Source organism: Periplaneta americana, chromosome 2 (genome assembly GCF_040183065.1).
Source record: "Periplaneta americana isolate PAMFEO1 chromosome 2, P.americana_PAMFEO1_priV1, whole genome shotgun sequence".
NCBI lineage: Eukaryota > Metazoa > Arthropoda > Insecta > Blattodea > Blattidae > Periplaneta > Periplaneta americana.
In genome coordinates this window covers 109,769,050-109,785,837 of record NC_091118.1, presented here as the reverse complement: position 1 = coordinate 109,785,837, position 16,788 = coordinate 109,769,050, and the positions used below count along the sequence as shown (strand labels likewise).

Genomic DNA, 16,788 nt, shown 5'->3' with positions numbered 1-16,788 from the left:
CCTAAAATACACTGCTAAACGATTAATTAAAAACCTCTTTTTTTCTCATAACGTGAGAAAAAGCGAGAAAAATTTTATCTATTTTTTTTTTCTATTTGAGATATCTGAAAGAATAAACTCTTGAAATTAATGACATGACTTACGGCTCACTCTCTAAAGGGACATAATAATATAAGATCGAAAATTAATATTTATACAACATATTATGAGGTAAATTGTAGGAAGATAAGAAACTATGAAGAACACATTTAATGAAAATGGCGAACTATAGACTATGTTAAAGACGACGATGACGATAATATTGTGCCAGCAAATTTCAGGCACCTTGTTAAGTGTCCCTTCTACTTTACCTATTTGAATAGAACTTATCTTCATGGACAAGAAAGTAACTAATCAGATGTAGAACGTGCATTACGACCCGTAGTTACGCATAAATTTTATGTCGTAAGTAAAAGACATCTCCGTGGCGCAACAGCCCATGGAGGACCAAAACTGAACAGCCGACTGCTTGTCTCACGTCCACATACTTTAGCAAAGGTGAAAGATCTAACCAGTACAGGGATAGCATATGGTCGGCACTATGATCCCCCTATGATATATCTACCCTAGGAAACCGGATTTCGTTACTCTCTGTAGCACTCCAAATCCCTCACGACGCTGGGTGGGCACCGATCCCATACACTGGCCAATATTTCATGAGATCATTTCTAAACTTAGCTCAGCATACTTCACAATTTGGTCATTACAACAATTTCTAAATAGCAGTATCCAAAAGATAGTATAATTTGCCTATTTTCATTCAGTTATGTCCTACGGAATAATGCTTTGGGGAAGTTCTGTAGATAGTAAAAATATATTCTTATTACAACAAAGAGCAATTAGAATAATAGCTGGAGCAAAGGCTAGAGAATCGTGTAGACCATTTTTTTTTAAATTAGAGATTCTGACCTTAGCAAATCAGTACATATACATTTTAATGAATTTCATCTTGTATAATAAAGAAAATTTTCCTACTAAATCAGCCGTACATAGTATAAATGCTCATAGAGAGAATGATTTTATACGGCATCATCAAATTTATCATGCTATGAAAGGGGAGTATATTACATTACAATGAAAATTTTCAACAGTCTTCCTGAAGACATTAAGAATCATAACCAAAACTCTGCATTATTTAAGGTAAAACTAAAAATTTACTTAATATTTCACACATTTTTTACTCTGTAGATGAATTCTTGACTTTTCACAGTACTATGTAAATATTTTAATACTATTAAATTATGGTAAACATATTGCATTATATAATATGTTACTGTTATGAAGGTATTCATTCATTTAGTGTTCTGCCCAAGGGCAAGTCTTTCACTGCAAACCCAGCTTTCTCCAGTCTTTTCTATTTTCTGCCTTCCTTTTTGTTTCCTCATATGATCCATATATATTAATGTCGTCTATGATTTGATTTCTTCTTCTGCCCCGAACTCTTCTCCCTTCACCATTCCATTAAGGTATTAATTCTGTATAATATATATTTCATGTTTGCATTTTTATGTGTTAATATTCTGTCTGTCTGTCTGTCTGTCTCCTTGAGAACTAGAGCAAGCGCTCGCTAGCCCAAGATCACCTTCTTAGGTCACGCAGTTAGGTAAGTTACAATACAGGACTTGCGGAGGAATAACATAGTTATTTATGGGAACATTTTAACCTAATGGCAATCAAAATCGTTACTATATACCAAATATAAAGAAAAGTATTATGGCGCTGCAAAAAATCGACTTGAGATTTTCACGGAAGTATAGGTTTCCAGCTGTCCTAAGACCGAAAATGTTTCGATATGCTGTCTATCTTTCTGTTCGACTATGTATAGCTATTTATCAGAATTTATGGACGGATTTTATGAGTTCAACTGGGTATGAGGCACATGAAGTACAAGTTTTACTAAAAATTAATGGATACGGTACCTATACATTTTTGGAATGATAGGCCTATGACAGCGATTTGTTCGCAAATTACCATTTCTATACAATCTTTACATAAAGTAAAGTAGCAAATTAATTTGTACTGACAGTACTTACGTCTGAAGAATGTTTGTCAGAGATATAAATTATTAACGTAATTGTATGTACTGTACAACCTTTGGGAAGGTCAAGGCGTAGATGCGAGGAAATATTAAAATGGATTTGAGGGAGGAGGGATATGATGATAGAGACTGGATTAATCTTGCTCAGGATAGGGACCGATGGCGGGCTTATGTGAGGGCGGTAATGAACCTCCGGGTTCCTTAAAAGCAATTTGTAAGTGGGTAAGTAATTGTATGTACAATCGAATTATTTTTTCAAATAACTACATTTATGGCTTAGAGATGTTCATACGAATTGTTTTGCAAAATTAACGCAACCCTAGCCGTTAAGGGAATGTAAATGAAAACTTATTTGATAAAAATAATAATACTTAAAAATATCTTCACGAATTATCTTGAAAAATAAACGTACCTTAGGTGTATAGCGAAGAAAATGAGACTGTTATGTTTGTTAAAATTCCATTTGTCTGTAGAATAAAAAATATATTTGGAATTCATTTTCCGCCACAAATAATTTAAAAAAACAAGCAAGATGCACTGTGATCCGAATGGATTGCAATTTGTAGGAAACGAGCACCTTCTTTTGTAGTCGGCTGTATAGATAAATTTTCGTATTCGAGAAGAATTGTGCATAATATTTATTTTTGGACGATTTGCCTTTACAGTGCCATTGTTGAATCTAGTTATAACTCCTAATATATTTTCTTATTTTTATTAATCTTAAATATCGATTTTGATAAGCGATATTTAGAGCTATTATTACACATGAAGAAGTGTATAATGGAATTTATACAAAATTAATTAGATACATTTGCTTGAATAATTGCAATCAAAATTACATATTTTACTTTTTCATACTACAAAAACTTATTCTTTATACAATGTAAAAAATCGTCATCCAGTATTTACGTGCGCTGTATTTTTATGTAGACTCTATTTTGTAAACAGTAGTTAAATAATCTGTGGATAGAAATATAATTAATCCGATAAACAGCTACATTTTTAAAACTTGTAATATTTGTAAAAAATAAGTAGGCCTATGCATCTTTTCATAACATCTATTTCTTTTAAATAATACAAATTGTAAATGCTAAACAATTTTATTATTAATAATATACAAACATTCTAACACTCCCCTGAAAGAGAGTGATCTCGTGCTTAGGGGAGGATTGAATATATAACAATATTACATAGTTAAATTACAATAAATAACATCTTAAGAAATTAATATTCCCTAATAACAAAAGCGCTTACATACATTTTAAATTTGAAACATAAGAGGATATTTCTTTATTAATGTTTTATAAATTCTAGAATTCTAGGTGTAGGATTCAATGCAATACAAAATTACATGGCTAAATTATTACAATAAATAACATATTAAAATTAATATTCACTAATAACAAGGTACTTGCATAAATTTTAAAATTTAATACAGTTTGAGTTAAATGGATGTGGGTATTTCTTAATAATTTGTTACACATTTTAGGGTCAATATTACTACAATGATTTAAAACAGCGCTCGTTAAACATTTTGGTTCAAACAAACGTAATGTATCCATGCCTTCGGTTTTGTGTTTATGACTTAATTATCTGAAATTTTTTATGAGTTTTATGAATAAAATTTAGTAATACATTGATATAAATTTGATGTACTTTTAAGACTTTTTAAATTCTTCGAACTTTTTTTGTAGGATAAGTTCTTAATAAATAGTTTTTCAACATACAGTATTTAAATTAATCTTCTCTGTAATAAATCTAGTGGAATGAGGTTAGTTTTATAAGTACTAACACATCCTAATATTCCATATTGGGCTACAGACTGAAACAAAGCAAGGTAAACTGTACGTAGTATGTCAGTTGTCAAGTAATTTCGAAACTGGACAGAAATATATAATTTTACATAATTTTTTACAAAGATAGTTGATATGTTTGAATCATTTCAGATATTTACCAATTATGGCCCCTAAATATTTAAATTCGGAAGATTCATTCATAATTGGACACTTATAGCTAATTGTAGAACAACATGAATTGGCTAGTTCAATGTTTAGGTGAGAATTAGGCAATTTATAATATTTACCAGTCAATGAAAAAGGAATAACTATAGTTTTAGCAGTGTTAAGAAAAATAATATTCGAATCAAACTGTGTTTTTATTAATTTGAAACCATTATTTGCGTTGAAGTAAGTGTTGTACCAAGATTTCCGCTACAACAGTAATACTGTATCTTCTCCATAGGAATAAAATATAGCCTACCTTTGTAGATCTGTAAATCAATTGTTAATAAATCATGAATGTATATCAAAAACAAAACGGGGCTAGAACAGTACCCCGAGGGACACTAATATTAATATGCAAGGCTCACTAATAAAATTGAGGTGCTAAGTGCAATAACAGCTTAACTCTACTTAAGTCTTTATTCCGGCGATGGCATTTTCATAATCTTCTATGTCTCCTCTACCGACTGTAAAAGTTGTATTTTATTACGTTGACCCTAAATCGCAGGAGAGTTGATTATGTGAAGTGCTGTGCTAAGTCAAAAGGTTCAAAATTCGCATTAGAAAAATATGTTACACTCATATTTTATACATCAGGGTCTTTGATAGTGTTATGTGTTTACAATACCGTTTTCCAGCCATTCAGTTTTTCAGGACGTACTATGCCACCAAAGGAAGAGCTTAATCTAAAAAATTCTTCCCTTCCTGGCTTAAAATTATCGAATAAAAATTACACAGGGACATCATTTTATTTTTACTAACATTTTTAATATTAACTTGGCTATACCTTTAGAGAACCCGAAAAACCGTTCGCTACCCCCTTCCACAACTGGATTTCGATGATACTGGCGTAAAACACAAACAAACCACTTTACTAGGTATAGGAGGGAAGAAAAGTACTTCATCCATTTACGTAAACTAGGAATATCGCGATTTTGAATTCGATAATTTTCACTAGGTTTTTATTTAATCAAAATGCAGTACTGTATTAAGAATAAGTGTTTTTACTCACGAACTGAGCTGTCCATGCGAACGTATTCATTATGCACTGTATATTATACTGTCTACAGCACATTAGCGTACACTATAGAGAATGAAGTTCAATTGAAAAATAATCATAATATGGATATTTAAACACATTTTTGAAAATGGTAGCCGTTCATTTCGATAGCCTACAGGCTTCAGATCTTTTGTGCATATTATCGCATATAGACTATTGCATCTAATTCCAATTACCAGTTTCGTCCTTCGTACTAGTAACTCATGTTGAAATAATTCTGTACCTACTCTATAAAAGAGTACCTTATGTACTGTAAATTCAATCTTCACTTCTGCCCGACCCGAAAATATAAAATTACTCAGACATGTTATCTACTGCCCGTCCAAGTGGTTATGCCGCAGGATCGTAGAAAGGGGGGAAATCACGTGACAGTTAATTACTTAACGAGGCCCTTTTATTTAAGTTATTTTAAACAGTTGTATAATATTACGTAAACGTCCAATTCCTAACAGAAATTAATGTTTTCAGAAAAGAGCTAAGACAGGCCTGGTTTTACAGAGGGCCGTGCAGAAGCAGGTGGGGGAAATCGGGATGCGACGTAGGCAAACGGACAGTACCTTTGCGAAAATATGATTCAATATTAAAAGTTCTTTCGTCACTGGAAAACGCGAACATATTTCTAGAACGTACTATACTCAGTAACTCAGTGCTGTTTACTATAAGCGGCCTTGATTCTGTCTGGAGAACAGTTGAAACTCCATTAGTAAAAGGGGTGGGAGTGAAGTACATTAAAAAACTCAGGTACAATAAAAATTGAAGTAAAAATAAAATGATGGCCCTGTATTATTTTATTATTGAAATTCTTGAAAACAGAAAAAGCATGTTCTCTTCAAAATATTTTGGATTCTGAACCAGCGCTGAATGAAAATCCTGAAAGTGAAATCAGTGAACATGAATAAGGATATTTGACACTATACTAGAGGAATTTTCATCTGCAGCACAGTTTCAGAACTGATTTTCTTAATACATGTTCTGTTTTTCTTATTAGAAATTTAAAACACATGGTATTTTGTTTCTACAGTATATTTATATATATATATATATATATATATATATATTTATTTATTTATTTAAAAATTTAAGAGCTTATCGGCTAAAATTCTTATTTTACATTATTTTGATAAGCTGAAAACTTAACATACTCGCACTATTATTTCTCATTATTCATTCAATGAAGTTCGTGTATGTTAGTGAAATAACACTTTCCAGCTGCTTTAATGCTTAAGTACTCTAATTTAAGAAGTCTCAGACGTTCTATGCAATAACAACTTAAGTTTTCCGTACTTTACTTACAAATATTTTATGATGGGTTGTGGTTAAATTATAACTGATATTGGATAATTTATGGAGTATAAAATATTATACAAAACAAATGATAAGGGTGTATGTACTAATAACATATTTTCTACATTGTTCTAAAATTTGACATTTGTTTTTCTCAAAACATAAGTTTTCAACTTAAGTTGATATTGCACCCAGCGCCTCAATTATCATTTCTTGTCATATTAATTCTATCGTTCAGATGAAATTTTTGTAATTCTAAAGCTTTGCCTCTAATCCGTAACAAATTTAATTTTTCTCTTAACATTCTATGATTAATAGCATCAAATGCTTTTCTTATATCTAATAAAATACCAAGACATTTATTTCCTTAATTCATCTCTCCAATTATTTTTCAGTAACTTTTAATATTGTATTATCAGTATTAATTATTAATTTCATTACGGAAACCAAATTGTTTATCACTTAAAATATTAAAATTTTATAAATATTTAATGAAGCGAACTTTAACACATTTTTTCAAAAGGTTTGAAAATATTATATAGTAACAAGATAGTTAGATATTTTTTCATACTCTTTTTATCTCCTGATTTATAAATATAGTAGATTTAATTATCGCACATTAAATTTTTTAGGGAATATAAAAAGGATAAATTAAAAATGTGAGTAAGAAGTGTAACTAAGGCAGAGAAAAGTGTTTCGAGTATTTTAGTTATTATGTCTGTATTAGGCGCGACATTATTTTTTTATGTTTTACTAATATTTATCAGTTCGTTCTCTGTTACTGGAATCAGATACTTGAAGATTTAACAGGGGTTATATTATTAAGAAAACTAGTATCATTCATCGTACTTATAGAAGACAAAATATCAGTGCCAGTATTTGAGAAATAAGTATTAAATTCGGTAGCAATCTATGTAATTTTTATTCTTACAATGTAAACCATTTAAGTAGTGGTAGGCCTACATTACTTTTAGTAAAAAGAAAATGTTATATTTCGTGTACTTATTTCCGAGAAGAATTTGGTAGAAATCGAATATAAATTAAATCCTTCTATTAGTTAATTTATCATCCGATAATTTTCTGTCTAAATAGTACCTGTATATGATATCATTTCTAAATAATTGTAACATTTTCTACAACTTTGTTGGGGACGCTGCAAAATAATAAGGCAATTACGAAAATGGGCAGAGATGTCGTACAAGAATAAAGACAGATGACACAGTTTAGACACACAGGATGAATGAGTTATGATGACCCAACAGATTATGAGTGGATACCATCAGAGATGCAAAATAGACACAGCTACAGGATGACGTAGACAAAGCTGAGTAGAAGAGGAAGTGTGTGTTTGTATTGGTGCTTTTGTTTTATTCGTTCCTTATCTCCGTTATGTAAAAACGCTTTTTTACATATTCTCACAAAAATAAATCTTAACGACACCAGGTCTAAAGAGCAAGTAGGTCAAGGCACGTGTGTCCTGCCCCTGACCCATTCACTTGGAAATAGCGTTCCCAGCAGGACAACTCCCTGGAACGAATGCCGTGTCTATGGCTCATGTGCTAGCGCTCGGTCCTCCATCCAGGTGGATCGGTTCGATCCCTTGTCAGGTTTTAATGGAATTTGTGGTGGATAAAGCGGTGTTGCAGAGGGTTTTGCTAGGGCTACTCCCGTTTCCTTCTATCATTCCGTCAATTCTGTTCATCTTCCCCTTATTCTATTTTAGAAGAACGATTACAGAAATAATGCACACTGCGCATGCGCTCCCATCTCCATAGAGATGTCCGGTTGTTTTTACTGTGTTAATAGTGAGAATTATTTCGAACGATTCTGTGTAAGTTCAATTAAATTGCTGAAAAATATTTTTTGTATAGCCTAAGCAATTCAAATGGAAGACGAAAATTATCAGGTCACGTCAGTGTCTTAAATCAAGATCTAACATTAAAACTTTACATGGATGTACCCCAACGGAAATTTATGAATTGCTTCGGAAAGTATGTTGTGACTCTAGCACCATTTTCCGATGGTCTGTATGTATGTATGTATGTATGTATGTATGCATGCATGTATGTATGCATGTATGTATGCATGTATGTATGTATGTATGTATGTATGTATGTATGTATGTATGTATGTATGTATGTATGTATGTATGTATGTATGTATGTATGTATGTATGTATTTATTCACACTGCAAATGGGTATATACCCGGTGGCATTGATAACAAATTACACTCAATAATGACAATTAATAATAAACACGATTAATAAAAATAGAATTAATAATAATAATAACAATAATAATAATAATAATAATAATAATAATAATAATAATAATAATAATAATAATAATGGGGAGCATCCTAAATTAAATGAAGCACGATCACTTAAAGTAACATTTAAAGTAAATCTAATTTGTATCTTAGCCCTAAGTTCGAACTAAAACCCGCGAGTATATGTTCATACCTGCACAAGTACCTTTCAGCACTACACTCATTTCGCCGACAACTCACTCACTGCACTGGAACTGCGACACATTTCACTGATTCTATCCTGATTTCACTAACACTTCAAAAACATTTCAATGTTCAAATACTTTGCACTGCCACTATAAACTATAAAACTTCACTGACACAAACACACTTCACTTACACAACACACTTCTTCACTGATACAACACTTCAAATAATAATTATCAATTACACCCTTTAAATAGTAAGTATAATATACTACCGTCTATTAGTAAAGTCCTTAAGCCTATTTTTAAATACATTTTTGGTTATTGGTAAAGCCGTTTCCGTTAAGTCAAACACAACCAACACCCTGGAGAACCCAAATCATATTCGGACTTCACTGCAGAGGTCATTCCTGTCAATGTTTTGGAAGAAGACAGACGGATGACGGAGATCCCGTGAATGTACCATATCCAAATCATCAGTACATCGAACTTTAACAGAGAATTTACAGGAGAAAATTGTCTCTGCACGGTTGATTCCCTATAAGCTTCTTGATAAACACGAGCACGAAGAAAAGAAACTGCATTACGACGCATTGTTACTATAGATGAGACGTATGAATTTGTGACTTTGAACTTGAATTGAAGTCACAATCAGCTGAATGGAAACCCCAGTCTTTATTGCGTCCATCAAAATGTAGCCTGCAGCAATCCAAAGTCAAGCAAGTGCCATTATGGCTTATGAATTATGATTATTAGGCCTAAGATTTATTGCGGTTGATCGTGTTCTTGTTTGCGCATCAGTGACTGCACATTACTTAAAGATTTTATGTAAGAAATTGAGCCCAAAATTTTCCAGAACCATCCACAGCTATTGCAGCCTGGTGTGCCGCTTCTCCACGATAATGCGAGACCGAATATCGCCGAGAAGTGAGGGCCGTATTGTCATTATAAGTGAGCCGAGTTGTGTAACAGGTTATTAAACAATTTTGTAAAAATGGAATTTTGGTGTTTGGTATCATTTTCAGGCAAATACTGTGGTTGAAACTATCTTTAAAAATACTTCAACATATGGTTTCTTATTTTCGACTCTCAACATTGAGTTTAGTTCTTGCTCGCTTGCTTTTCCGCCATTCTTCGACAACAGAACAACACAAAATTTACATCATATTCATTATAATGGTAAATAATGTTTTGTTTGGTATTGAAATTATTTTCTTCCATGATACTATGAATTTATAATTAATTCCAAATGCATACCTCAATATCTTTTAAAAGTGATTTTGCTGGTTGGTCTGTTGTTGCATAATTCTGTTCAAGTGGGAATCACTCCCTCACCCAGCTTACAGTCCGGACAGGAGTCCACCTGACTATAACCTTTCCCTCCAAAACGAAAATTCCACTTCGGAGTCATCTTTTACAACATCAATGATCTGAATACGGCTAGGACATCCAACAGCTATCGAAACGTTGGAAAGCAGTCGTAACTAGATTTCGAAGTTGAGGTCCCGGTCGGAGAGATACAGATTATCTGATGGCGGAATATTGGGCGGAGGAAATATGAGGCATCGTCATTCTGGTCCACACCTGTGGAGTAACGGTCAGCGCGTCTGGTCGCAAAACCAGGTGGCCCGGATTCGATTCCCGGTCGGGGCAAGTTACCTGGTTGAAGTTTTTTCCGAGGTTTTCCCTCAACCCAATATGAGTAAATGCTGGGTAACTTTCGATGCTGAACCCCGGACTCATTTCACCGACATTATCACCTTCATCTCATTCAGACGCTAAATAACCTAAGCTGTTGATAAAGCGTCGTAAAATAACCTACTAAAATAAAAAAAAAATCATCATTCTGATAAACTTCGTATGTTAGTCATTTATTTCTCAAAGCACACGATATTGATTAGCCTGCATTTTTGTGCACAACACTTTTGAACTTTCTTTAAATTCATTCGACAATGGGCCCCTCTGGTACTTTCTTGAGAGAAAGTGATAGTTATTCCATTACGTTGATAATTTCTGGCATGGCTAGGTTTGAGGACTGTAGTTTGTTTATGACTTGGGAATATCATTGGAATTCTGTTAGATAAACAACATAATTATCTTTTAATTGTGTAGATATCAAGGTTTTCACTGTTTTTACTGCAGCACACTCGTCATCATCAAGCAGATCGATTTTATTTTATTTTATTGGGTTATTTTACGACGCTGTATCAACATCTAGGTTATTTAGCATCTGAATGAAATGAAGGTGATAATGCCGGTGAAATGAGTCCGGGGTCAGCACCGAAAGTTACCCAGCATTTGCTCGTATTGGGTTGAGGGAAAACCCCGGAAAAAACCTCAACCAGGTAACTTGCCCCGACCGGGATTCGAACCCGGGCCACCTGGTTTCGCAGCCAGACGCGCTGATCGTTACTCCACAGGTGTGGACTCAAGCAGATCGATATTGTCTGATAATTTTGAGAATGATGAAGTACTGCTTCTATCCAGGTGCCTTACCGAGTGAGCGAATGTGGAAGCAAGAAAATTCCAGGTGTCTTCCTTGAATATTTGTATTCCGGAAGAAGCCTTTACAAATGTCTTCTTCATATTAAAGATAGGCCTACAGCTGGCAGATTATTGCTGTCAGTGCTGCACTCTCATGCCAAGGGACGTGACGTCTTGCCCCTGAATAGAGACAGAAAATTCGCTGTCTGGTAACGAACGATTCGGAGAATTAATTGGCTGTTAATCTTCAATGGGGCTCTTTTTATGAACAAAATTACAGCCGAATCTTTATTTCAACCCACTCATTGAAGGCAACCTTGTTTGTAAAATCGATGTCCATAATTCTTGGGTGAGGGATAAGTTGTATTATGAAATATATGTAAATGCAAGATATGCAACATGAGAACTTCGTCTAATATACCTACAAGCACAATGACACTGATTGCATGCCACATGGAAGAAGAATAATGGCCAGAGCACACAAAACAAATATGTTTATATTATCCTGAAGGGGTAGGATGAACCCATACAGCAACGTCCATAATACGTGAACTATTATGCTATAGACCAGTCAAACAGGCATCCCCAATCACTCTCCACCGAACCGAACGTCGTCTTCGGTATAGCGCTGGCCTTCTATGCTCGAGGTTTTGTGGGTTCGATCCCGGCATTTAAGTGTGTTTAAATGCGACAGGCTCATGTCAGTAGGTTTACTGGCATGTAAAAGAACTCCTGCGGAACAAAATTCCGGCACACTGGCGACGCTGATATAACCTCTGCAATTGCGAGCATCGTTAAATAAACCATAATTTAACAATTTAACCGAACCGAACTTCAAATAATGATCGGAGAAATGCTATGAAAATTAAATCAGACAACGGAGATCGTCCGAAATAGTGAGTGTGCGTGTGTGTGTGTCCAATGCCCACCCACTTCACTTACGTGATTCGGGTTCCACATATTTCGGATAGATGGCAGGACTGTGACCTATTTTGAAGTTGCACACTACTTCGGCGGGCCATGCTATGCATGATGTGTATCTGTAACGAGTTATTTAGTGTACTAGGGTGAGTATATGTGTAAATGTAGTGTATGGAATGGGTGAGGATGATGGTGAGGAAGGGAGAAGGGAAAACCCGGTGCCAGCATGTAGTCTACTTTAGTCAATAGCACCAAGGGGGCCGACAGGCTTAACGTCCCTGTCCGACGGACGAATCACTGTCTCTTCTTCATATGCAATGTGGGGTTTAACCCAGGCATATTTGTGCACCGCCACTTCTCCTAGTCCCAAAGTAGACATTTTACACGAAAATCTCTGACCCCGCCGGGAATCGAACCCGGGCCGGCAAGTCTGGAGGCAGACGTACTACCATAGAGCTAACTCGGCGGACGTCCAAAATAATGTTAATTCCTATATCCTCCTGAGTCCTGGGATGTTTGTTGTTTTATTTTTAAAGTTGAATATAATTCTACACTTCAGAAATGTCACTGACATGAGAAAAAAAATGCTGAAAAAATTCTGCAGGTTACAGATAGGGCACAAATGTAGATATATAATTCTATACTTAGGATCTCTGCACATACATCTTATATCATAATCATGTATGAAGTACAGCATAGAATAATATAGTATAGTATACTCTCAGGATTCAGGAGGATAGATGATAAACGGGATAATCCGAAAAAGAACTGCGATTTTATCCGCCATAAGAATCACTATGGACTTTTAAAATAAAAAATAACATTCTTCACCGGAATTCGAATTCAGGACCGTCTGCGTGACAGACTGACGGGCTAGATAACGCAGCCATCACAGAAGTTAAATATTTTACATTCATTTCTCAGTTTCCTTTTAATTAACTGATAATACTTTCCTGCACTAATTCTCAGTTTGTCTACTGCCGTACGGTATCCTCTGCCTTAAAAACCAGGCACGAGTACTTATTACATATAACACAGGAACAATGAAGGAAAAGGAAAGTTGAAATGAGGGAAAAAAAAATAAATGTAAACCAAGAAAACTAATCTTTCTGTAATCTACGAAATATCCCGGTGATTTCTCTTCTCCATTTTCAATTTTTCCTCTATACTTTTCTTTTCTCCATCTTCATCTTCACTTCTTTTCAATATCTTTCTTCATCTTAATTTTCTTCCATTTCTATCTCCCTCTTTTTCATTTCCCTCATCTTCTCCATTTTCCTTTCCTTTTTCCGTTTCCTTTCCCTTTTCCTTTTCCTTTCCCTTTTCCGTTTTCTTTCCCTTTTCCGTTTCCTTTCCCTTTTCCGTTTCCTTTCCCTTTTCCGTTACCTTTGCCTTTTCCGTTACCTTTGCCTTTTCCGTTACCATTGCCTTTTCCGTTTCCTTTGCCTTTTCAGTTTCCTTTGCCTTTTCAGTTTCCTTTGCCTTTTCCGTTTCCTTTGCCTTTTCCGTTTCCTTTGCCTTTTCCGTTTCCTTTGCCTTTTCCGTTTCCTTTATCTTTTCCGTTTCCTTCGCCTTTTCCGTTTCCTTCGCCTTTTCCGTTTCCTTCGCCTTTTCCGTTTCCTTCGCCTTTTCCGTTTCCTTTGCCTTTTCAGTTTCCTTTGCCTTTTCCGTTTCCTTAGCCTCTTCCTTTACCTTTCTCTTCCCCTTTCCCTTTGCCTTTTCCGTTTTCTTTGCCCTTTCCGTTTCCTTTGCCCTTTCCGTTTCCTTTGCCTTTTCCGTTTCCTTTGTCTTTTCCTTTTCCTTTGTCTTTTCCGTTTCCTTTGCCTTTTCCGTTTCCTTTGCCTTTTCCGTTTCCTTTGCCTTTTCCGTTTCCTTTGCTTTTTCCGTTTCCTTTGCGTTTTCCGTTTCCTTTGCCTTTTCCGTTTCCTTTGCCCTTTCCGTTTCCTTTGTCTTTTCCGTTTCCTTTGCCTTTTCCGTTTCCTTTGTCTTTTCCGTTTCCTTCGCCTTTTCCGTTTCCTTCGCCTTTTCCGTTTCCTTCGCCTTTTCCGTTTCCTTTGCCTTTTCCGTTTCCTTTGCCTTTTCCGTTTCCTTAGCCCCTTTCTTTTCCTTTCTCTTCCCCTTTCCCTTTGCCTTTTCCGTTTTCTTTGCCCTTTCCGTTTCCTTTGCCCTTTCCGTTTCCTTTGCCCTTTCCGTTTCCTTTGCCCTTTCCGTTTTCTTTGCCTTTTCCGTTTCCTTTTCCTTTTCCTTTGCCTTTTCCGTTTTCTTTGCCCTTCCGGTTCCCTTTGCCCTTCCCGTTTCCTTTGCCCTTTCCGTTTCCTTCGCCTTTTCCGTTTCCTTCGCCTTTTCCGTTTCCTTCGCCTTTTCCGTTTCCTTCGCCTTTTCCGTTTCCTTTGCCTTTTCCGTTTCCTTAGCCTCTTCCTTTTCCTTTCTCTTCCCCTTTCCCTTTGCCTTTTCCGTTTTCTTTGCCTTTTCCGTTTCCTTTGTCTTTTCTGTTTCCTTTGCTTTTTCCGTTTCCTTTGCCTTTTCCTTTTCCTTTGCCTTTTCCGTTTCCTTTGCCTTTTCCGTTGCCTTTGCCTTTTCCGTTTTCCTTTGCCTTTTCCGTTTCCTTTGCCTTTTCCGTTTCCTTTGCCTTTTCCGTTTTCTTTGCCCTTTCCGTTTTCTTTGCCCTTTCCGTTTCCTGTGCCCTTTCCGTTTCCTTTGCCTTTTCCGTTTCCTTCGCCTTTTCCGTTTCCTTCGCCTTTTCCGATTCCTTCGCCTTTTCCGTTTCCTTCGCCTTTTCAGTTTCCTTCGTGTTTTCCGTTTCCTTTGCCTTTTCCGTTTCCTTTTTGCCCTTTCCGTTTCCTTTGCCGTTTCCGTTTTATTTGCCCTTTCCGTTTCCTTTGCCCTTTCCGTTTCCTTTGCCTTATCCGTTTTCTTTGCCTTATCCGTTTCCTTTGCCTTGTCCGTTTCCTTTGCCTTGTCCGTTTCCTTTGCCTTGTCCGTTTCCTTTTCCTTTTCCTTTTCCTTTTCCTTTTCCTTTTCCTTTTCCTTTTCCTTTTCCTTTTCCTTTTCCTTTTCCTTTTCCTTTTCCTTTTCCTTTTCCTTTTCCGTTTCCTTTTCCGTTTCCTTTCCCTTTTCCGTTTCCTTTTCATTTTCCGTTTCCTTTCCCTTGTCCGTTTCCTTTTCATTTTCCGTTTCCTTTGCCCTTTCCGTTTCCTTTGCCCTTTCCGTTTCCTTTGCCTTTTCCGTTTCCTTTGCCCTTTCCGTTTCCTTTGCCTTTTCCGTTTCCTTTGCCCTTTCCGTTTCCTTTGCCTTTTCCGTTTCCTTTGCCTTTTCCGTTTTCTTTGCCCTTTCCGTTTCCTTTGCCCTTTCCGTTTCCTTTGCCTTGTCCGTTTCCTTTGCCTTGTCCGTTTCCTTTGCCTTGTCCGTTTCCTTTCTTTTGTCCGTTTCCTTTTCCTTTTCCGTTTCCTTTCCCTTGTCCGTTTCCTTTTCCTTTTCCGTTTCCTTTCCCTTTTCCGTTTCCTTTGCCTTCTCTGTTTCCTTTGCCTTTTCCGTTTCCTTCGTCTTTCCCTTTTCGTTTTCCCTTTCCGTTTCCTTTCTTGTCTCCTTCCCTTCTTCATTTTTCTTTCTACTATTTTTCCTGATCCCCTCTACTTCTTTTCTGTTCTTCATTTTTCTTCCTATTTTCATCTTTGTTCTGCATTTGCTATCACTCTCTCGTTTTCATTTCTTCTTCTCACCTCTTCTAGGACCACTCGGTGACATTACCTCTAAAAAAAAATCCATCTCTGTGTAAATCTGTGTTAATATAACAAGCGGAGGCAGGCTTTCGCTAACCCAGTTAGCACCACTTTCGCTTTCCTCTTCCGGTAGTGTCCAGTGATGGAAGAAAGTATACATCACCGGAACAAAAATACATACCCAGGTCCTGGACTCACAACTTAAAGAACTGAGATAAGTATCGGTGCATTACCACTGTCCCAGCTTCCTCATTAGAGCCCAAGGCCTGACGTTAATTACTCTCTCTTTCATTATTGTTAGAGAGGTCTTCAAAGTAACAGGAAGACAGAGAGTCACTGTCTCCTAACAGTAAGTCTCGAGTATCACGAATGATTCCATGAACAGACAGAGTAGAATGAAATGGTAAACCTCCTCACAGACTGCTCTAATACCTTGAACTATTGAAATGAAGCATGCACATGTTCAGAACTGTTCGTTAATTACTAAGAATTTTAAGAGAATTGAACTAGCCAGTCCAAAGAGATTGATACTGCCTATAGATGGCATATTTAATACAATGAGCCAACCGAACTAAGAGACCGAATTGACGTTAGGACCATTTTGAATCATATTTAAAGAATAAAATTAAAAATGTTGTTTAACACTACTTCACTTCTTGTTTTTTTAATATCATCTACGAAGATTCGGTCTTTCAGACCTGATCTAATGTGATAAAGTTTTGTCAGTTGAAATTGCCAACTTTTCCTTAACTTCAAATATTTCTCTTTCCTGCAAGTCAATAATTGAT

The 16,788-nt window shown here is 35.8% G+C and overlaps 2 protein-coding genes across 4 annotated transcripts in view; one reads left to right on the top strand and one right to left on the bottom strand.

Annotated features, from left to right (window-relative positions):
* Positions 1–16,788, top strand: part of LOC138694494 (aldehyde dehydrogenase, dimeric NADP-preferring-like) — a 197,924-nt gene that overhangs the window by 54,385 nt on the left and 126,751 nt on the right. The gene's annotated exons all lie outside the window — the stretch shown is intronic.
* LOC138695359 (trichohyalin-like) lies at positions 13,861–15,932 on the bottom strand. The gene is made up of 2 exons (XM_069819780.1): positions 15,147–15,932; positions 13,861–15,058 (listed from the first exon to the last, which is right to left on the bottom strand). Exons 1-2 carry the CDS (start codon positions 15,930–15,932, stop codon positions 13,970–13,972), a joined length of 1,875 nt encoding a protein of 624 aa, XP_069675881.1. The 3' UTR covers positions 13,861–13,969.